This window comes from Vulpes lagopus, chromosome 3, assembly GCF_018345385.1.
Source record: "Vulpes lagopus strain Blue_001 chromosome 3, ASM1834538v1, whole genome shotgun sequence".
NCBI classification, from domain to species: Eukaryota; Metazoa; Chordata; class Mammalia; order Carnivora; family Canidae; genus Vulpes; species Vulpes lagopus.
The window spans coordinates 121,652,297-121,674,600 of NC_054826.1; the positions used below are offsets into that span (position 1 = coordinate 121,652,297).

At 44.0% G+C, this 22,304-nt stretch overlaps 1 protein-coding gene across 1 annotated transcript in view; it reads left to right on the top strand.

Moving 5' to 3' along the window:
- Nucleotides 1-22,304, top strand: part of GRIN2A (glutamate ionotropic receptor NMDA type subunit 2A) — a 374,836-nt gene that overhangs the window by 302,779 nt on the left and 49,753 nt on the right. The window contains exons 9-11 of the mRNA XM_041750636.1: nucleotides 4,261-4,386; nucleotides 7,798-8,027; nucleotides 15,558-15,718. Of these exons, the coding sequence (XP_041606570.1) occupies nucleotides 4,261-4,386; nucleotides 7,798-8,027; nucleotides 15,558-15,718 (517 nt within the window). The remainder of the gene's footprint in view (nucleotides 1-4,260; nucleotides 4,387-7,797; nucleotides 8,028-15,557; nucleotides 15,719-22,304) is intronic.

Consider the following 22,304-nt stretch of genomic DNA (forward strand, 5'->3'; position numbering starts at 1 on the left):
TCCTTAGCACCCCCGTCATCCGTGGGTTTGTCCCAGATTTGGGAAGGCTAAGGCAAACACTGACCCCAAAAGAAAGTTGCATGATACAGGGGAGCCAGATCAAAGTCAGTAAATTTCTTGCATTTTTCCAGACCCACACAGAAGAACCTTTGTCTATTAGAGAGCTAGCACTTTGTGGACACACGCTTCAAGCCCACAGTCTTGTTCTCCTACCATCTTCTTTGGTATGTCACGATGGCTTCCAGGGAAGCTGTCTGTGCTTCATTCATTCTCTTGAGTGAAACATTGACTAACAGGATTTTGGATACTGCCTCACTCACGGAGACGTACGGATTTGCTATTTCCATTTTTGATAATCCATTTAAGCCGTTGAAATCCTTACCGCTCTCCGTGGATTTGATTTTGCACTCCCCGCTTCCATTCTCGTCACCTTTATTGGAATAATGTGGACCTTGACAGATACACACCTCATTATGTTCCCTTTGTGTCTTGGTCTGATATGGATAAGGGACCCCTCTCTCAGTAAAGGAGCCTCACGGCACCATGAAAAATGCAGCTGATAGAGACAACATGTGCAGATTCTTAACAATGATTGGGTGGACCCTCGTGCATGAGCCACTCTCCTTATCGTGGTGTCCCACTCCCTGGCAGACCCTTTAACAGGGCTCTTTGGCCCTGGAGGTTAAAAAAAAGTTTAGAGGAAGTGAGTTCATGGAAAGAATGGAAAGAGTTCAGTTTCACTCCTTCCTTCCTTCCTTCCTTCCTTCCTTCCTTCCTTCCTTCCTTTCTTCCTTCCTTCCTTCCTTTCCTCATATCTTTTTTTTTTTTTTTTTGAGATAGAGAGAGCAAGTAGCAGGAGGGACAAGGGAGAAGGAGAATCCCAAGCAGGCTCTATGCCCAGCATGGAGCCCATTTTGGGGCTCCATCTTGACTCTGAGATCATGACCTGAGCCAAAATCAAGAGTCAGACGCTCAATCGACTGAACCATTCAGGCGCCCCCAGAGATCTGTTTCTTTTCACAAGTTGTTGACATATCTCCATAGTGAACTAGAGTGAACGTTTTTTCCAATTCAATCAGAGTGAAAAAAAGAAATACCATCAACTGGCTTGACTCATTAAAAAAAAACGAGGGGGGGGTCGCTAATATAAAATCTGGCCTCAACCCAGTTTCCCCTAGATTTTTGTCTTACCTGCATTAGTACAGCATTTCCATAACAAATCAGGTATTTTTACTAAGTGAAGCCAAGCCTCCTTTCCTCCGTATTCCTCCTACTGTATCTTTAAAAAGAAAATAAAATACATCGTAGCCAGAGGAAACTATTTTCAAAGCTGTTTTGACACAGTAGGCTTAATATTTTTTCTAGTCACTAAATTACATCCCTATTCGATTGTGCACCCCCTTATTTATGGTCATTATCTGCAGGTTTTGAAAGTCATAATGAACCATGCTAAGCTACATTTTTCCATTCACTGGCTCAGTCATCTGGAAGAACCCAAACATTCAAAATCTGATTGCATTGCTCGTCATTATTTCCTATCCTCTCTCCGCAAACTCCATTAACTCACATTGGAAACACTTGCAGGTAATGCCTCTGAACGTTTGTGTAAAAATGTAACCAGCAGCTCTTCAAGGACAGAGGCAGCATCTCTTGCAATATTTCCATTCAGTTACTTCTGAAAGGCTTTCCAAGCAGGTTGGATTGTTTGATCCAAAGAAATGCCAACCCAGAGTATCCTAGATTGAAGTCCCTTTGTGGATGAATGTTGTATTTGCTTTTAAACCAGTAGAGGGGGGAATCCCTGGATGGCTCAGCAGTTTAGTGCCTGCCTTCGGCCCAGGGCATGATCCTGGCATCCCGGGATCGAGTCCCACATCGGGCTCCCTGCAAGGAGCCTGCTTCTCCCTCTGCCTGTGTGTCTCTCATGAATAAATAAGTAAAATATTAAAAAAAATAAACCAGTAGAGGATGTAATCCATATCTACCCAAGATATTCCTGGGGTACTCCTTAGACACTATAGATGGTGCTTCACCATTATTCCAGCGCTTTTCTCCATGGTAGTGGTGGTGGTGATGGTAGTAGAGAGAATAGCAATCCTTCAGGGCACTCCTAGGTACCTACCTTACTGAAACCAGAACAGTGCAGCAGAATCCTTTTATCCCCATGCCATGCTCACAACTCAAGGGACAGATGTCACTGCTAAATGGGAAAATGTCTGGGCAATCAGTTGCTTGATCAGGCTCCCACCCAACTTTTGGAACAGTCAGTGTCCCCATGAGGATACATCAGCTGCCAAATGAAGTCCACTGCAGGTTTACAGATTCTGACGTGTGAATGAAGAATTCAGGAAGGATGCCCCCTAATAGTCTTCATAATGTTACCACAGCCTGCAGAGAAAAGAAGTTACCGGATTACTTAATGTTAATAATAACCAAGATGCCTTTTTCAGGACCTTACACAGCACACCACCACCATCGGGTCTGGCTTTAACCATAGAATCAGATAACTATTCCATTTAATTTATCATGTGTACAGTGTGCAACACATACCACCACATGCTTTCCGTGGGCATGCTCATTTACCCCTCATGGTGATCTGGTAAGACACACCAGGCCTTTAACATACCCTACTTGGAGAATTACCTTACCATTTATTCCTATCTTGAATATTCAGTATTTTTAATCCCCTAATTATTCCTTTAGTTCTCCTTTTTGGATACACCTCATTGTCAAATTGCAGTGATTTCAGGGATGTAATATTGTTATTACCCAAGGTAATTTTAACTAAAATATAGTTGCAATCTCATTGATTTCTTCAAATTCATCTTGTGTTATTCAAACTGAGTAGGCTGTGTTGTTACGGGTTCCTTTTTAACATATTCGCACTTTTGAAACTGCATTGCAAAGCGTTCCTTCCAGTTTCTAAATTATCCCGTGTAGTTAAAGCTTCGGACATATTAGTTTCTTGTGATGTAGTAAGCTCATTAAATTGGAATTTATGATGACCTCTAGCTGTGTTAGGTAGTCACAGACTTTAATCATAAGGTGGCTTGCTACTAGTCTAGTTCTTTGTGATTATTACCACCTCCATCAGAAAAACAATTTAAAAATAATAAAATGTGTACTATTCAAAAGGTGTTATTGGGTTTCTTATATTTTACCTTCAGAAAATGTTTGCTTATGATGAAAAGGATTATAAGTTTATTGGTATCCAAGGGCAGTTTCTTCCCAATGATGCATTCAGGTGGAGATACATTCATTTTTCAAAATTTTAGCCTCTGTCAATTTTCTAGCAAATCTGTGTCACATACGGATACAGTGACTCCATTCAGCTCATTTTTCATATCCTCAATTGGACTGAATATAAATGTTAATTTATTTTACATAAAATCTCTTAACTTTCTAGAGTGTTCTAAGATTTAGAACCCTGTGATTTGGCCTGCCCCTCTGAGACATCTGAATGAACATGAGCTGACGTAAACTCCTTGGGGGAGAAACAACCATTTATCCATCTATAATTTCAGTTGCCTATACTCTTGAAACAATGCTTTCTCATTGAATTACCATGACCATAATCTCCTCAAATGACTTTTCAAATACATTGAAGGCCATGACCAACATCAACAAGATTTTAAACTTGTAGAGATCTCATTGGTCCAGAGCTGAGGGCAGGATGGGGAGTATGGTGGTCATGGTGGCAGATGATGACCTTCTGATATTGCTGTCCACCCCATGATTTTATGAGCCTTTTCTAACAGGCTGTAATGCTCTCTTTCCTTCTGGAATTCCCTGCACCTCATCCCTCTGGCATGTAAGGATAAAAATGAAAATAAGAATTAAACCCTTGCTGATCTGCAGAAGCGTTAGGACTGACCATTTGGATCTAATCTTGCTTTCCCCGGAGTGTTGGTCCCCTGGATGATGCTATGATCACATAGGACCCGGTGGCTTCTTTATTTGCATTCTTTCTCCCATTTTGTTTTTACTATCCTTGGCCCGATTTGGAAAAATGATATACAGTCTTCTCTATTTTTATCCTACTATATATACAGCCTTATAAAATACCTCAGATATTTTGTGGAGTGAAGGATGGTGCAGATGTATGAATCCACAATGACTAGCTTCTTTTGAATGATGGGAGGCACGTGAGGGAGGGTTTCTCAGGGAGCCTGCAAGTGGACCTCTGGGCTTCCTGCCAGCCCTGCTTGTGAGGATGCGCCAACTGACCATGTCCCATGCCTTTGGCCTGTTCGCCCGCAGAACCGTTCAGCGCCTCCGTCTGGGTGATGATGTTTGTGATGCTGCTCATTGTGTCCGCCATCGCTGTTTTTGTCTTCGAGTACTTCAGTCCTGTTGGATACAACAGAAACTTAGCCAAAGGGAAAGGTGAGACCCCCTCTCATAAATATGACCCAAAGTTGATGCTGTTTAATTTATGTCCCACGAAGGTTTCTGATTCAGAACACATTGCCCTGTATTGTCTTGCTATCCCTGATATGAATGGAGCTGGGTCACCAGTATGACTCATAATTCCATACAATTGTGGATTGCTTGCTCCAACTGAAAAGGGGATCAAACGAAATGAAACATTTTCATCCTGTTATCATGTGGAACCTGTACTTGTTAGGTGGAAACTACTGACAATTTGTCGAGAGAGCAGATTTGAAGAAGTTTTTCTGGCAATTAACTTTTAAAATCTGTGTCAAAAGAAATGTTAAGATTGCAGTGAATCTCGCCTTCAGTCTACGCAGAGAAAATGGCTTTTATAGAACCTAGCTTAAGAACATTCTCCAGACTACTGAATCATGCTTGCGTTCGTTTGATGATAAAAATAATTATAAAGTGGTACTTTCCCCCAAAGAATTACATTTTCCTCTTGGCAGTGCCTGACCTTAGTGCATTATACTTGATAAAACTGCCATCAGGAGATAGTAAATTGCATTGGGTGACAGTCATTGGCTATAGCTTATTAAGAGGCTCCTATGCAAAACTAATATTCATGTTATAGACATAAACACATTACATCACTCTGAGTGAATGTTCCTCCGTGCACAACAAGTCCTAGGTGGATGGCTCCAAAGGCTGCTGCCAGGACCAAATCTCTTTCCCAAAACATGACTTAAGTTGGTGGAAGACAGCAGGACTTTCATAACAGTCATGCAAAATCAAGGCACTTGAATTTGCCACGTACTGTTTTCACTTGGAAGATTCAGAATTGGAAACAGCCAGCAGGTCATGGGAATCTTTTAGGAACTTAGTTTTAAAGAAAGCCTCCCACTTCTTCACCATTGAAAAGTGGTGGTTACTCTGTAAACCATCTCCCATCAACCACAGTGAAAATGCCGTAAATAATCATTTTGTGTTTAAATGGGAGAATTTTCAGCCTCCACTAAGAGGGTCATGTAACCAACCTATAAGGAGCTCCCAACAGAGTGGGACCTGAGATGGTATTCTGTGAGTGACCATACCTCAGTGTTCACATTTATCGAGTTTGTGCTGTTTGTGAATTCATGCATTTCTTTAATGAGTATTTACTGAGTGAGTACAATGGGCCAGTCACTGTGCTAGTGCAGGGGGACAACATGGTAGGTTGGATAGAGACTTGTTGACCCCCAGAGAGCTGAGGATTTAGTTGTGAAGACCACATGTGAACACATACATCGATAATCACAGATGGTAATAAATCTCAAGGAAAAAGGGAATAGAAACCAAAGTGAAGTGATGAGGGAGGGGGCCATTACTTTAGATGAGATGACCAATCAGGGAAGAACTTTTGGAAGACATGACATTTGAGCTGAGATCTGAAGGATGAGACGTCAAGTGAAAAACAGAAGGAAAAGCATTTCACACAGAGGGAACAGCAAATGCAAAGGCCTTGTCAGGGAATCAATCTTGATGGAACAGAAAAGATGTCAGTGAGTAAGTGGGCAGTGATACAAGATGAAGGGAAGAGGTGGGACAAAACATATACAATGTGGGAAGGTCACGTCACCAGGGCTGCTCTGTCAGGACAACAGGATGGGCAAGTAGCAGTGGACGGAGCGAGTTAGTTAGGTGTTAGTTTTCTATTAGGAGGGTGTCAGTTTTCTGAGAGAAAGGATTACGGTGGTTTGGACTTGGCTGGAGATAAGTAGGTAAATCAGGGATATATCTTGGGAGATGAAAAAAAAAATGATCCAGAGGCTATCACATGCAGTCGTTCCTCCTTTGGCTGAAGCGGACACTTCGAAGACTATCATAAAGCAAGGAATCTATCCCTGGCCCAATCATTACCTCAAGGCTTTTTGTTTCCTGCTCATCTGCTTGTGGAAGGTCTCCAGAAATGATAGTGACTTGTCTGTTGGTGTAATATGGCTTTCTTTTACATTTCACTGCACTTTATGGGGAAGATTTTTATGTATGGCTCAATTATAGGATCCATGAATCGGGAATTCCCAAGTCTTGGACAGAACCCCTGCAAGTGCCTATTTCTGATTCCCAAACAGCTATCACTTCTGATCAACATGTGTCCCTAATAAAACTAAATAGTTCATGCAGTTAACTGGATTGACTCTAATTATTTTTTTTTCCTAAGAGTTCTTGGCATCTTGGGAATAAGCCCAGAAGATTATAAAACTAGGCAAGGAGAGACAGAAGAGTTTGAGATTGAACATAACAGAATTAATTGCCTTCCCTTTAATGTGCTGTACGGGGATATTATAAATATTGCTGTAGCCAGAGTTTGGCCTCCAACATGTAGAAAGCTTGCTTTTCCCAGGCTCCCTGCCCAGAACTTCATACCTTCCATCAGTGATTCACTTCTGCCATTTTATTTATTGTCTGCTCTGCTTGCGTTGCCAGCTGAAGTCTGAGTAGATCATTTATTCATATCTTCATTTACTTAGATGACATAAAAATTAACCTTCTGTTAAAGGAAGACCTCTTTCCCATGAAATGAGGGCATAAATTGAATTTTTTTTCCCTTGTGCAAAACAGACGCAAAAGCCCTAACGTGTGCGTTTTGCAGAGTGCATACTCCCCACCCCAATAAATGGTGCCATGTTGTCCTGCCTCTTAAGAGGCTACAAGGAACATTTAAGAATCTTAAAAGGGACCCGTGGCTGTTGCAAGGATACACAGAAGGAGAAAAAGTGCTGTGATAGCAGAGCTCATTTTCCATGACCTGCAATTAAATGTCTTCCATCTGCAACGTGATGGAAGAATTAAGCTCTGTTGTCCTGTCTTTTGATGTCTCCATTTGTGGAGGGTTTTACTTTGGCTTCATTACTATATTGTGCACTCTTTACATCTGAGTTTGAACGAGAGCAATTACTAGGGACTGTCGGATTAGAGGCCCACACATCAGTCCCACTACACAGTCTTTACCCGGCAGCGGCAGCGCAGCTGATGAGAACTGAAGCAGCCCCCCCCCACACACACACATATTTTCATAAAGGCTTGTTACGTTTATTAAGGAGATTGGTTCCCCCAAATGGAATTGAATCCAAATTCAAAACCGGCCCTAATGCGACTTCTCATCCAGACCCACATTTTGCATGGCCATTTGTTCTTCCATTCTTGCTTATTTTTTATGTCCCCTTCTTTTCAGAAACGTGGCAAAAATCCAGCCAGATAGAAATGTGGGAAGAATGCTTGTTTTTTAAAGACCAAGGGAGCAGTGGTGGCTCTGGTTCTGGGCAATGATGGGGGTATAAGCACGAGAGACAGTTCTGTGTTCTGGTAGCCGGCGGGGCTGTGGGAGGCTGCCAGGTAGCCCTTAGGAGAAAATGCTGAGAATGCCCTTTCTGTTATTTGCAGCACCCCACGGGCCTTCTTTTACGATTGGAAAAGCTATATGGCTTCTCTGGGGCCTGGTGTTCAATAACTCCGTGCCTGTCCAGAACCCCAAAGGGACCACCAGCAAGATCATGGTGTCCGTGTGGGCCTTCTTTGCCGTCATATTCCTGGCCAGCTACACAGCCAACCTAGCTGCTTTCATGATCCAGGAGGAATTTGTGGACCAAGTGACCGGCCTCAGTGACAAAAAGGTAAGGTCACCTTGCTTTCCTCGATGCCAAGGAGTAGATCTTAAATGCTCTCTCCTCAGCAGGGCACCACGTGGGTTCCTATTATCCAAACCCACCGACTCTAAAAACACAAAGCCAGAGGGGTTTTGGTTTTTCTCCTAACTTGAGTTGATACATTTCTAAGAATTTTAGAAACAGAACCTTAGGCTCGGCCCTCCAAGTTCTAAAAGATCCAGATCCAATAGTTTCCCCAAGTGGTCATTTCTCTTATTTATAGGATCATGAATGTGATGCTTACCAAGGCTCTGTGACTCATGTAAGAGCCCTGGCTGGAAGCTCTCCCTACAAGAGAGCGTGTGATGTTGCAGAAGATCCCATGAGCCTAGACGAGGAGAAAGGGCGAAGTGGGGTGCTCTAGGCTGTAGCTACCTCCCCGTTCTCTGGCCTTGGTTGAGTCTCTAATAGACTCCATGCCTTGGATTTCTCACCTATGACATGAAAAAAGTTGTCTCTAAGGCCTACCCAGAGACAAAACTTGCAGCTCCTCTTTACCCAGGTAGAAGCCAGGCAGCCCCACTACCTGCATTCCCGACTCACCTGAAATTTCCTCAGGGGATACAGAAGGAGCAGAGAGGCTTTTCATTTGCCACCAGCTCCACTGACTCACACACATCTCCAGCTCTCCCCCATGGGGCTGCGCATCCCCTATCAATAAAGTGGCAGGAATCACACCTGCTGTCTCCCTTCTCCGCTGGAGTGTCGCGAGGGGTGCAGGATGTGAGTGGCTATTCAGAAAGCTACACGGAGGAAGAAAGGATGTAAACTGGGTGCATCCTCCCATTGAAATTTTAGGTTCAGGAAACAAATCCTGACTTGCTAAGCTCAGCAGTGTGGGGATTGCCGCACGGCAAAGATTGTCTGTCTCGTGCGTGTGGCTAATCGTCTCTCTTTATAAAATCTCACCAGCGTGTCTTGCTGACATAAGTCTACGTATATTCTTTTAGCATTCATCAACAAACTGCTGAATAGAAAATCAACCATGAAAAGCCCTAACAGCTTATCTGTGACATATGCTGGGCTTGAAAGGGGTACAGAGAAGGCCTGTCATCAGAGAGATGATGAGGGGCGGGGGCTAGTGGTTGGCCTCTCTCTGTCGGCTTCCCATTGCAGCTTGAGTAAATGCCACTCTGCTTCCCATGGTCACAGAGCCCTGAATTATCAGTTCTCTCCCTCTTGCTCACAAGCTGCATCCCCCACCACCATCATGTCCCTTCAGTAGCCCAAGCATCTTTCCACCACAGTGATCTCGCACTTGTTACGTCCTCTGCCTGGAATATTTTTTCCCCCATTATTCATGGCTGGCTTCTCCATGACTTTCAAGTCTTAGGGAAAAATATGACCTCTTGGGAGAGGTCCTCCCATCCACCGTGGCAAACTTCACAGCCTGAGCTCCTACTCCCGTGAAACTCCAATTCTACTTGGAAGAAACAGACAATATGCAAGTAAACATAAATGGGGAAGAACATTCCAGGCAGGAACAAGTGTTATAAAGGAGATAAGACTGATGAGGTTAAAGGTGGCCGGGGGAAGGGGCCGACAGGGGGAATGCTCAGGATAGAGTTATCTGGCACTTAGTAGGTGCTCAGGACACACTTGTGTGCTGAGTGAGAAATGCGTGCCATGTAGGACACGGTAGGCACCCTATCTGGCTCTCCTGGCCTCCCCACTCCAGTTCTCTGTGCACATCCCACTTTTGCTGACAGAGGCTCCTACCAGGGATCTTCCCAGGGTGCTTACCTTGGAGCCCTAGAACAGTGAACACCTGGATATTTGAGTACCCCCAACCCCTTACCTGTAACCACCCCCAGTGTGAGAGCACAAGACCCCAGCCGCACTGTTGCTTCCAGGCGGGGCAAACTCAGAGTGGGGTTAACCTCCTGGGGCTCCCCGCGGGATCAGGTGGAGACTGAGACTTGGCCCCACATCACAGCTTCGGCTGGCTTCCTCTCCTACCTCCACCCCCTTCCTGGTTTCTCTGGGAGCCCTAACTTACTAAGTCATGTTCGCCCAACCCTTGGCTTAGGTTGGCTTCTAAAGCATGTGTCCACTGTGAGAAAGCAGATCAAGTCAGGAAGGCTGTGTGTCCCTGTCCCCTCTGCCAGGTACTGGCTGTGTGGTGCTCTTACGGTCACAGAACCTGGCCTTGCCTCCTCGTTCCTCCCTGTCCATCTGGGAGAAGAGGTGGGAGTGGGCGTGAGAGGAGACAGCAATCGTGAATGTGCCTTGTAGCCTATGAAATCCCCCACGGCCACAAAGTGGGGGGTCCATGACCCCCATCACCCTGCAGGAGCAAAAGTATAGTTCCTCGAAGAAGCAGCAGGAGCTCCAGCAGAAGCAGTGGGGACCATGTCCTCAGTGGAGGGCTTTTCAAGAAAGTAGTTGGCAACCTGTTTTGCTTCTTGTTTCTATTTTCCAAGGCAAGGGGGAAAAAAGAAATCCCTTGCTCCGTAGTTTTGAGTCTAAGGAACATGACCACTTGTGGGAAAACTAATTAGAACCACTAATAGTTTGACTGACCTTCTCTGAGTTGGAGACACCCAGGAACAGATACCACATCCTCACGGGACGCAGCTCAGCTTCCAAGCTCGGAGCATTAGTGGCAAGCAGATAGCTCTTTTAATTAAATGTTTGATACAATTAGGTAAACAGCAAAATTCTTGGAGTAAATAAGCTAAGTGCTCCCAGAAGATTAATAGTGATACACCAAGAAAGTCTGCAAAATGAAAAAAAAATCTATATTGAATGAATTCATTTTAATACTGTACACAGTGGGCTTTTTTTGTTTTTTGTTTTTTGTTTTTTTGTTTTGTTTTGTTTTGTTTTGTTTTTCCCTTTCTTCATTTTTTTTTCTTTTTAATCATGATTACCTGTATAACAACTCAGGTTTATGATGCTTTTAAAGCATTTTGCAGTCTTAGTGCTTGCTGGGAAAAGCACCTTTGAAGCCCACGGTGAGCTCAGATGAGCCTGGGCTTCAATTATAAATAGATTCATGGGTAGATCTTCCCCTAGGAGTTACTAAAGGAAAGTTGAAATGTTGGTGTGGAAGCTTTCCAACGTGTCGGCGATCACTAGGGTAGATAAGCTCCAGCTCTGGGAGGCAGATTAATGTAGTGGGAAGAGCAATGTTGTATTCAGGGTCAGATGAACCTGCGTTCAGATCTTGACCTTGCCATAAAATGGTCATGTGGCCTTCAATATGTCAGTATCCCCAAGGCTTCATTTCCTAATAAGAGTGGGGGTGGGTATTAATACCTTTCTGGCAAGGTTGATATGAGGCTTAAAATAATCCTCACACAGTGCCTGGCACAGGGTAGATAATCCTGTTATAAGTGCTTCTTCCTCCACCTCCTCTTGCTCCCCTCCTCCACTGCCCCTTCCCCTCCTCTTCATCACCCACCTCCTCCACATTATCAGCCTCACTGTATGATGAGCTGTTCCTCACTTCTGGGGTCTAAAAGTGTCACTGCACTCGTTGGCCTTGGTGACAATGGGATAATTGGGGAACTTCCATTGGTAGAGGAGCCCACGAGTGTGTCCCCACGGAGCTGTGCCATCTCTGAGCGCTGTGCTTCTACTGCCGAGGGGTCACTGGCTAAATAGAGGCCTCTGAGCCTCTCCTCCTTCCTCAGGGCCACGGTTGTTTGATGCTGACCTCCAGAAGCTTGCAGCAGTTCAACAGTGGGAGAAGACTGTACTTGAAATACAGGGCTTTAGGGGCCAATGCCCCTTATTTATAGCCACAGAGAACAGATATTTTTTTTATAAATTTATTTTTTATTGGTGTCCAATTTGCCAACATATAGAATAACACCCAGTGCTCATCCCATCAAGTGCCCACCTCAGTGCCCGGCACCCAGGAGGACAGATATTTTTAATGAATGTATACTTAGGATGTATAAGAGGAAGGCAGAAATGTCCTGGTCAATTGCCATGTTTTCCCTAAACATTTTCCCCGTATTTTGCATCTCTACTTCCTCCAAACTGAAGGGCTTGCCATGTCTTATGCTCTTGGATGACTTTCAGACCTGTTCACATAGTGAATGGCAAAAAAAAGTTAGAAAATAATCTCCTAGTCCTTTGTTTTCCAGTTAGAAGGAAACTGGCTCCATTGTTTTGCTAACATCACTTTGGGTGACAACAGGTGACAAGGTGATGTGTATCAAGCATATGGGATACCAGGTATTCTTTCAAGCACTGCATGCAAAAGCAATCCCCCATTTATGGATAGAGAAACTGAGGCTCAGAGAGGTTAAGTAGTTGCCCCAAATGACTCAGTTTCCAAGGGGCTGATGAGAAGCTGCAGTTTCTAAGCACAAGACCAGGTGAAGCCAGTTAACATGACGAGTGAGGGGAGCCTTGAAGGAGAGAGAAACCCCAGGGAGTTCTCCGGACCCCGGGCATCATGATGACATTGCTCTGTGGTCTTGCTGACCGTGGACACCTCTGCAGCACCCCTTCCTTTGCCAGAGCCCACCGTTGTTCCTCCCTGTTTGCACACGGAACTCTCTGGGAGAAAGTTGCACTAGAAAACATTCCTATAAGCTGCATGGAATATGCCCTCAGTGGGAGGCCCCAGGATTTAAGAGATGAGCCATGCTTGCCCCTACCTATTTTCCACACTGTATGTCCTGGCTTTTTAGTGAGCCATGAAATTAATTTAAGGATCATGACTATTTAAAAAAATAATAGACCATAGCAGATGACATCAGAGTATATCACATGTGCTCTGTGAAAGAAAGAGTGCTCTGCAGTGGCACGCGTGTGCATGTGTGTGTGGACAGGGTGGATGTGAAGACATGTCCTGGTCCATGGGACAAGTACTGAGAGTCATGCTTCTAGAAGTCTGACAGTCTTTACCCCAGCAGGAAAGGTTCTTGGGTCTCAGTGCTGGGCTGAATTGTGTGTGGGGGGAGGGTATAGTCAAGGCTGGAGGAGTGTGGAGATTCATCACTGAGGCTAAATATCCATCTCTGTCACTGTGCAAACCAGAGGTAGAGGTGAAAGGAAATCTAAAGAGCTACATGGCTCCTCTGCAGCAGATGGGGAGTGAAGTGGAAGGCATTTGGTCAAATGGGCCATCTCGCATGCCTCTGGAGATTAGAGCAGCTGCTGTAACACCTAGATTTATGAACAACACCATTACCTCTGTCCCCAAAGCAGGTGGCTGCTGTGCCATCGAGCGGGGGCTGGTGCCTCCTCCTCTTTTCGTGATGAGTTGAGGCACTGCCTGCCAGAGTGAGTGCAAAGAGCATCTTGCTGTTCATTTGCATGTGTACACACACGCACACACACATGCACACACATTCTTTCAGTGCAAGGCACCAGCAGGAGGATCTCATTTGGACAATGTATGGCCACTTCCCCCAAATGCAGTGGTGGCTGCTTAATACTTGGCAGCATGCCTAATTTAGGGGACACGATTTTCTTTTTTTCAAGATTTTATTTATTTATTCATGAGAGATCCTAAATAGGTCTGAGCCTTGATTTCTTCATCTGTAAAATGGAGCCTCTGAGATTAGCTACCTGACAGGTTCATCATGAGGATGAAATGATCTAGCAAGTGATCTAGCAAATCTGGCCCCAAGCAAGTCCTCAAAAAGTGCTACTCATTATTATCATTACTTTATACTTCCAGAATTTCGTATTTCATGGAAAAAATGAAGCCCCTTTCTTTGGCCCACTCTGATAGTAAAAATAAAAAGTAATAATAATTTTTATGTTTGAGTGCTTACTCTGTTCCAGGCACTATTTTAATTACTTGAAAAAGTTTTAGCAGTTTTAGAACTTCCCATTGACCCTACAAAGGAAGTACTGGTATGTTTTCCACTGTAGAGACAGAAAATAAATGGAGGCAGTGTGAAGTGCCTTCTCTAAGATCCCACAGTTCATTAATGGTAGAATCTGACTTTTAGCCTTTGAACCTAAGCTCACACTTGAACTTATTGCCCTGTGCTGACTCTAGATTTTAATTGTATGTCTGAGACTCAGACCTAGTACTCTTTTTTTTCCCTTAAGGCTTTATTTATTTATTTGAGAGAGAGAACAAATGGGGTGAGAGGCAGAGGGAGAAGCAGACTCTCAACTGAGCAGGGAGCCTGATACAGGGCTCGATCCCAGGACCCAGGGATCACGACTTGAGCCAAAGGCAGGTGCTTAACCAACTGAACCACCCAGGCACCTCAGTAGACCTAGAATTCTTGACTTTTAATCTGGTTGAGTTTCTCCAAACACTGAAGTTGTGAACAAACCATGTCAGTCAATGAGGAAAGACAAGCAGAGTATGGACATCCAACTTTTTTGGAGGCTTGAGAGCTGTACAAGACATGGGCATCCTCAGGAAGCTAATGATTGGGAAGAATTTCAGCTCAAGAAATGTTCATGGAGCCTGCCATTATGCCTAGAATATATTAGGGCTCCCCCATAAGTATTGTATGCATGGAGAATGAGTGAATGGCAAACATACAGTCATTGTAGGGGAGGAAAGATAATTTTCCCTCTACTCTTTTAGGTTCTTGGGTTAATCTAGACAGATTGACAGGAGAGAAACAAACAAGTTTAATAATATGGATCCTTTCAGTAGACATGAGACATACCCAGGAAAACCAAGTAACTCCCTGAAATGGCCTAAGCCACCAGCTTAAACACCACCTCCAGCTAACCACAGAAGAGAATTGTTGGGAGCTGGGGTGGAGAGGCCAGGTTGTCAGGAAAAGCATAGTAAACTAGGGTGAGATTCATGAAGACTGAAGTTGGTGCCTTCAACAGTGATAAGAGTTTCTAGAGTTTTAGTCATATTCCTTTTCCAGGTGCTGAGAGGAAGATACCCCTATAAGTAGAGCTTTCCCTTCTCAGTATAAATGTCTCTTACGAAAGGGTTAACATCTGCTCTTCAGAGCTTCTCCTGTCTCTGCTGTTTCTTAAAAATAACCAGCCTAAGAGGATGCTTATGCCAAAGAGGCATATTTTGGGATGACATATTCGGTTGCTCTTCATCATTTCCTGGGGGAGGTGATGGTAATTGTCAATGGGATTCAGAGAAGGGAGGGATTGGTGAGGAAAACAGGAAATTTCATCAGAAGGTAGATAAACAAACTGAGTTAAAGTAATATCTTAATTCCAGCTTAGTGTTTCCCGAGCATGGCCCGTGTGCCAACCACCAGGCTAGTGTCTAGAATGGGGCCAGAAAAGTCAATCCAACAAAAATCTCTTGCACACCCAGCCAGGCCCTGTGCTAGATACTGGGGGACAGATGGGAGCAAGGCAGACATTGTTTCCAACCTCCTAGAGCTCACAGGCCAGTAGCAGATGTGATTAAATAAAAAAAAAAAAAAAAAAGGAAGCACAGAAATGAATGATTTTTCAGCTGTCCTGTGCTAGGGCATGCGGCGTATGTTTAACTCCTGACACAAGACAGAATGGTGGCTGACTTCTCCTTTTCTCTCTCTGTCTCTGTCCTGTCTCTCCGTCTGTCTGTCTGTCTCTCTCCAGTTTCAGAGACCTCACGACTATTCCCCACCTTTCCGATTCGGCACGGTGCCTAACGGCAGTACCGAGAGAAACATTCGTAATAACTACCCCTACATGCATCAGTACATGACCAAATTCAATCAGAAGGGAGTGGAGGATGCCTTGGTCAGCTTGAAAACAGGGTAAGGATGATGGGGTTTGTTTGGTTGGGTTTTTTTGTTTGTTTGTTTTGTTTTTTCCCCTCGCAGGCCTGCCAGGCCATAAACCTCACAGAAAATGACTCTCTGCGTGCGTGGGGTTTATCTGCCCTCACCACTGTATGTTCTGGAAAGCAGCTGTGGTTAAGATTGAACCCCAGTTGAGGGCTGCTTTTGTGAACCTGATGAGCATCATAGGCTTCCTTCTGAGCTGTGTTAAGGAAAAGCAAATCCAGGACACTTTGAAATGCAGAGAACCAGAGGGGTTTCTTAGACTGATAAAGAACTTGGCCCAATTCCATGGGATATGTTAGCCACAGAGAAAGATCTAAAGAGTTTGTTAGCTTATTTAAAGTGCTGCAAACAAAGCACTGTAGATTTTTATCTGATTTTAGGTAGGAGTTTTTGGGGTGCAGCTTTGTGTGGAAGCCAGTAGCATACCATCGATGAAGGAGAAAGGAAATAGGGAGAGAAAAGCAATGTGAACTTGGCCTCTGTAATGCTGCAGCTAATGTTCCTGGTGGTGCAGAGTGTGCACACTAGAAATAAGGAGCTGTCATGAAAAGACCTCACAGAGGCCAGTTTAGGATGTGAAGCTGGAGTGTGCTTCTCCTCCCCCTGCTGCTATTGTTTCTGACTTTGGGCAGATACCTCATTGTTCTCAGCCTCGTCTGTAAGATGGAAATCATAACGGGACCTTCAGAATGTTGGGGACATGCGAAGTGCATTTTGGGCAAGGTTCCATTAAAAACAATTCTGTTTTAAATGAAGGAGGGCAGTTTTGCTTATCTAGAAAATGAATTTCCATGGGCCATGTCAGTCATCAGGGATTTTTGAACTCGGAGACATGACTGTCATGGGTTAGCCTGTAGCTTCAACCACACAGCCTCTCCCTCTCGGCTATTCTGCAGGCCCACTGGGGCCCCTCCGTGGTGTCTGGGAGGGAGATGGGCCCTGCCTAAACCCTCAGGCCCCGTCTCTGCATTATTCCTGGGACCTCTGGCTGGTAGCATTTTGTACCTTCTCTCTCTGTGGAATCTCTTTGGGACCTCAGCAGGGGTTTGAGAAGCAGAGAGAGAGAGAGAGAGAGAGAGAGAGCCAGTCACTTATCCCAGACTCATTCTGCTCATTCTGGCCCCGGGGTGATGTGTAAAAATGTTTTATTAAAGCATAATGGGGATACAGAGAAGAGACACATATGAAGTATAGTGCTTGATGACTGTAAAAACGGACCATCCAGGTCAATTCCCAAGATGTAGCCAGTCCCCAGAAACCCCAGCACACCCTTTTCCCAGTGGCCTGCCTCACTTCTAAAGCTGAGGATGCTTTTGGCCTGTTTTTCTAACATGTAAATGAAATCACACCAGACGTTTTTTCTGTCCATCTTCTAGCTCGCAGGTCTGTTTGTGACATCATTGCATGTCATTCTAGGTCATTCTAGGTCTTCCATTCTCATTGCTGCATGATGTTTCATGATGGGGTCACCCCTCTCTTCTAATCTTGGTAAACATCAGGGTAGTGTCCCTTTCGGGGCCATGGCGAGTAGGGCCTCTAGGCGTACTCTCACCCAAGTCTCTGGTTGCACGAGTGAGCACACCGCTCTCGGTATATACCTAAGACAGGAATTGCCAAGCTATAGGTTGCATGTATGTTCGATTCTAACAGATATCAGAAAATTCTGATGACTTTCCAGCTGAGCCCCAGGTATGGGTTCCGTTTGTTTGTTTCTGCCATGGTCTTTTCATCAACACGTCCTATCACTTCGGACAGACCGTGAACGCAAACGTAGATGAAAATGGTTAGAAACAACCAGCGAAGCTTCTCTCGCCTCCTCTCTATCCATCTGTCACCCAGGGCACAAACTGTGTTTTCTTTGTTTTTCCATTTTTTAAAAAACAATAGGAACAAAACGGAGTAGAGGAATGGAAACAGTTCCTGGCCATAAATTGTACAAATTGCTTTTTGGAAGCCCTGTAATAATTATGACATCCATCCCAGCAAACTTGGGCAGATGGCGAGTGTACCCTATACTCAGTCTTCCATGTGGGGGACGTTTTGTGCTGTTACATTAAACTCAGAAACTAGAGCTAGAGGGGCTATGAGTCTTTTTTAAAGAAATAACTCTGCATGCCCATAAGGGTGAAGGCTTAACCATGATCATTCCGGAAGGTTCAGTTTTGGTGGAGTTGAGGTTGGGAAAACCACTCACTACAAGTTTAATGAGCGGCTTAGTTAATTATTTAAATTAGTTAAATTAAATTGTGAATAGAGAACACATTTACATAATACAAAATCAAAAAGTATTGTATAAAAAGCTAAACAGTGAAGAAACTTCCTCCCACACTGTTTCTCTTCTGCCGAATGCTCCCCACAGTGACCACATTTCCTGAGTGTCCTTGTGTCCCTCAAGATCAATCAATGCATAATTAAAAGCCTTTTGCAGTTCTTTTTTTTTTTTTTTTTTTTTTTGAAAACATTCATTATTTTTTCTTCTATGGGTCTGTTGGTCTTTTTCTTATTAATTTATGTATTGGAGAAATAAGCCCTTTGTTGGTGGTGCGGTTACAAATGGTGTTCCCAGCTTTCTTATCTTTTGAGCTTCCAGATGGTATTTTTTTTTTCCATGCTGATTTTTATTTTTTTTTTTTACAGTCAAATTTATCAATCTTTTTTTAAGGCTTCTGGATTGTGAGTCGTAATTCAAAAGTTCATCTCCACTCTGAAGGCAGAAAGTTACTTTCTTGGTGTTTCCTTCTATTCTGGTTACATTTTTCATGTTTTGACTTCCTCTTGGTGTAGATAGCGTGAGCTATGACTACAGCCCCTCAAGTGATCTCAAGTGATATCAAGTGAAAATGAGAAGCGAAATGCCACCATAGAATTGCTCCCAAGATCCACCCAACTCTGTGTGGGTCATCTCTGCTTCTATTCCTCCTCCTCCGAGACTACTGTCCTTTACATATCTGCTTAACTTCTTATCTTTTCCATCCCTCTCACATCTCATTTCCTTTTTAAATTTTTCATCATGAAATAAGTTATTTTAATTTATGATGTGTAGTATGAAATAATTTTACAAGAGTAAATATCATGGGGATATAGTGTTGAAGGAATAATAATAACAAAATGAACTCATGTACCCACCACCTGGCTTTAAAAATGTAGTCATTCCCTTCCTTCACCAAAGCATCTCTGGAAGGTTCTATCCCTCTGGAAGATAGAGATGCCTTGTGTGCCCCTGAATTGTTAAACTTGAGGGCATTCCCTATATGGGGCTCCCAGCACCCTAAAATCCAGTGAACTCTGACTTAGAAAACCAGAGCATAGTTCAGCTGCTGGGTCCTGCCTATGTGCACACAGGTCTGTGACATCTGCTGCTCAGTGAAGACGTGGGCATATACACCAGGGTCAATGGATGTGGAGGCTCCCTTATACAGCCTGGAAAAGCCTGGAACACAACAGAGGCCTTGGATTATGGTTAAGAGTTCCAGCTTGGTCTCAGCCTGGGTTCTGTCATTAGCCAGCCATGGCCTTGGGCTAGTCATGTCATGTCTCAGAGTCTCCGTTTCCCATCTAAAAAGTTAAAACGCTGAATTCTTAGATCTCTGAAATGGTCCTAATACTCTCTTGTTTGGGTTGAACGCTTGAGTACTTAATTTAGAACTTTCCAAAAATACAAAATCTAGACAAGCCACGTATATAAATGCTGTCAGTTGTGCAGAAAGGATGTAGAATAAGTCTCCAAGGCTGCGGGGGGGGGGGGGGGGGGTCTCTACGCGTGACCAGTGACCAACTCTACCCGAGTCACATGGTTATGTGTTCAATGCAAGTTTCTGGGCCTGACGTAGGACCTTCTCTCATGGTGCTGGAGCCTGGGAGCCTGCATTTTAACAAGCACCAGGTGATCCTAACACATGCTGAACTTTGAGAAGTACTGTTCTGAAGGAGTAAGTTCCATAAACACGTTTTACTGAGACAACATAAGAAGAGTAGACCAATCAATATAACCATGTAGCTTATCTCTGGGATTCATAATGGCTCTAAAAGCATAGGTAGGGAGAAACTTGAAACTAAATTGAGTTTCGTTGTTTATCAAAACTTAAGATAAATGGAGAGAAACCATTCCAGAGGTTATCAGGCGAATCATTGAGAAAACAAGATTTGACGTGCGAACGTCGACAGGAATAGGTCTGTTGTGACATGTGGGGCTCTCCAGAACCAAAGGCAGATAAGTGGTTTGTGATCTCAGGTTTCTAGAACAGGATTTCCCAGAGGGTGGCCTGAGTAATGGGTGCTAATAAAAAGGTGGATTCCTGAGCCCCACCAAGCCTGCAGAATCCAGATCTCCAGGGGCAGGCCCGGGGAACCTGCATGCTTCAGCAAGCTCCTCAGGTGATTCTGACATGCGCTAATCCAATTTTGAGAACATCTGCTCTAGAAGAGGGAGCTGAAACTGAAATGAGTGGAGGCAGATTTAGATTTACAAATGCTCCGTCATCAGAAGCTGACGTTCTCCAAGCAGTTTTGGCAAGTGGGCAGAACTACAAGCAAAGCATTTATGCCAGATTTAAATGAAACAATCAACATCCCCAGGACTCCTAAGAGCCTAATATTTCAAGACATAGTGGGATGGTTTATGTTTATTTTAACTGATGGTCATGTACGGTTATTTGTACATAAATTTATGAAAAGTCGTGATTTCCTTTAGAAGCATCCATCTTTAGCTCTTGGCCACCTGGTCCCCTATTTATCTGATTTCATTTCCAGCCCCATGATGTTGGCAAACAGACTGGCATCTTTTGGCTTCCCTTATATTGAGTAGTTGGAGAGAAGAATTGGGAGGCAAGGTTGCCTTTTGACTGACAAGCCTTTACTGCAAGGCTCGCATTGTGCCCAGTGATGTGTCTGTAAGAATAAAATCAGGGGAGTGGCCACAGCCTCTTTCATGCCTCAGAACTGCTTTCATGATAAAGGAACCCCTATTCTGAACCCCTATTCTGGAGCACAGAGTCTCCAAGCCTGTGGGATTGAGGAATCCATGTTTTTATTAGCACTTCTGGTGACTCAGATACAGGTGGTCCATGGCTTTTGAGAGGTTTGTTGGTTGAATATGGGGAAATGGTGTTCTGTCTGGAGCGGACAGGACAGGGAAGAGGAAGGGCATTTCAGGAGGAGGGCATAGCAGGAGCAGAGGCCCAGAGGACAGTTTGGGAATGTTCAGTTGGAAGTGCCTTTGGGACAGCATCATCAAATAGCCATCTCATCCCTGCATTAATTGAAACCTAACAGTTTCCAAGATGCAGTCCCAGGTGCTTCATGGGCATAATGTCATTTAATCTTCATAGCACTTTTTTAAAAAAAGATTTATTTAAGAGAGAGCATGAGTGGGCAGGGCAAAGCAAGGGAAAATCTCAGGCAAGACTCCCTTGTGAGCGCAGAGCCCCACATGGGCCTCAATCTCAGACCCTGAGATCATGGCCTGAGCTGGGATCAAGAGTTGGATGCTTAACCAGCTGAGACATCCAGGCACCTCTCCTCCCAGCACTCTTACGAGCTAGATATCATTATCTCTCTCAAGAGTTGAAGAAGCTGAGCTTAACCAAGGCTATTTGACTAAGTACCTATATTGTTTGAATTATTAAGAATTATTATTGGGCTGGCCTCCCCACTTGGCAGTGCCTGCTTGGCAGTTGGGTGGAAGAGGTTAGAGCTCAGGGAAGAATTTAGAGACTCAAGTTATGTATTATATCTATATAAGTATATATACATATTTAATACTGCATATAACATACATCTATTTTATGCTATATATGTATCAACTGACTATCTGAGAGTTGATGAGGTCACAGCATCCTCATTTCCATCCGCAAAAGAAATGGTCCAGAGACTTGGAGATTGCCAAGGCAAAGGTGGACTGGGGAGGCATGAGGATCCTCCCAGACAGTGAGCTGCTATGCAGAGTGTGTTCTTTTCAGGATGCTGTTTGAGCGGGTTTTATTTGCTATATTTTATCAGTCATGTAGAATGAAACTCAAAGGGTTCATTTTCAGCTGCTGGGTTCAAGAGCACGCACAGACGTCAGGGTGAGGTGAGCCGTTCTCCTAAGTCATCTTAGGGGATGACAGCATCATCTCCAGAGAAAATCAGATGGACAGTGACCTGGTTTCTGAGATCCACCCACACACTGCAAATAAAGCTTAGAAGTAATTGCCACCACATCACAGCATTAGGAATTTTTTTGTTCTTAATAAAAACTCAGGAAAGCACAGGCAGCTTTTTTTTTTGTGCATGTGTGTATGTGGTTGCAATTAATTCTTGTTAAACTGGATTACAACTATCCTAGTGGATTTTCAGGGCCACCCCATAAAGCGTTAAAAATGGGAACAAATGGGGGAAAGTTTAGAGTGAGGTCCCAATTCTGTAAACCCAGAGATGGAGCGAGCAGGACAGAGCAATATAAAGGAAGCAAGAATGAATTACACCAAAATGTTATCAGAGATGCTGCTAGATGATTATATGGTCTCCTTTATATCCTTGTACATGTAACAAACGTTCTGCAACCAAAGTATCACTT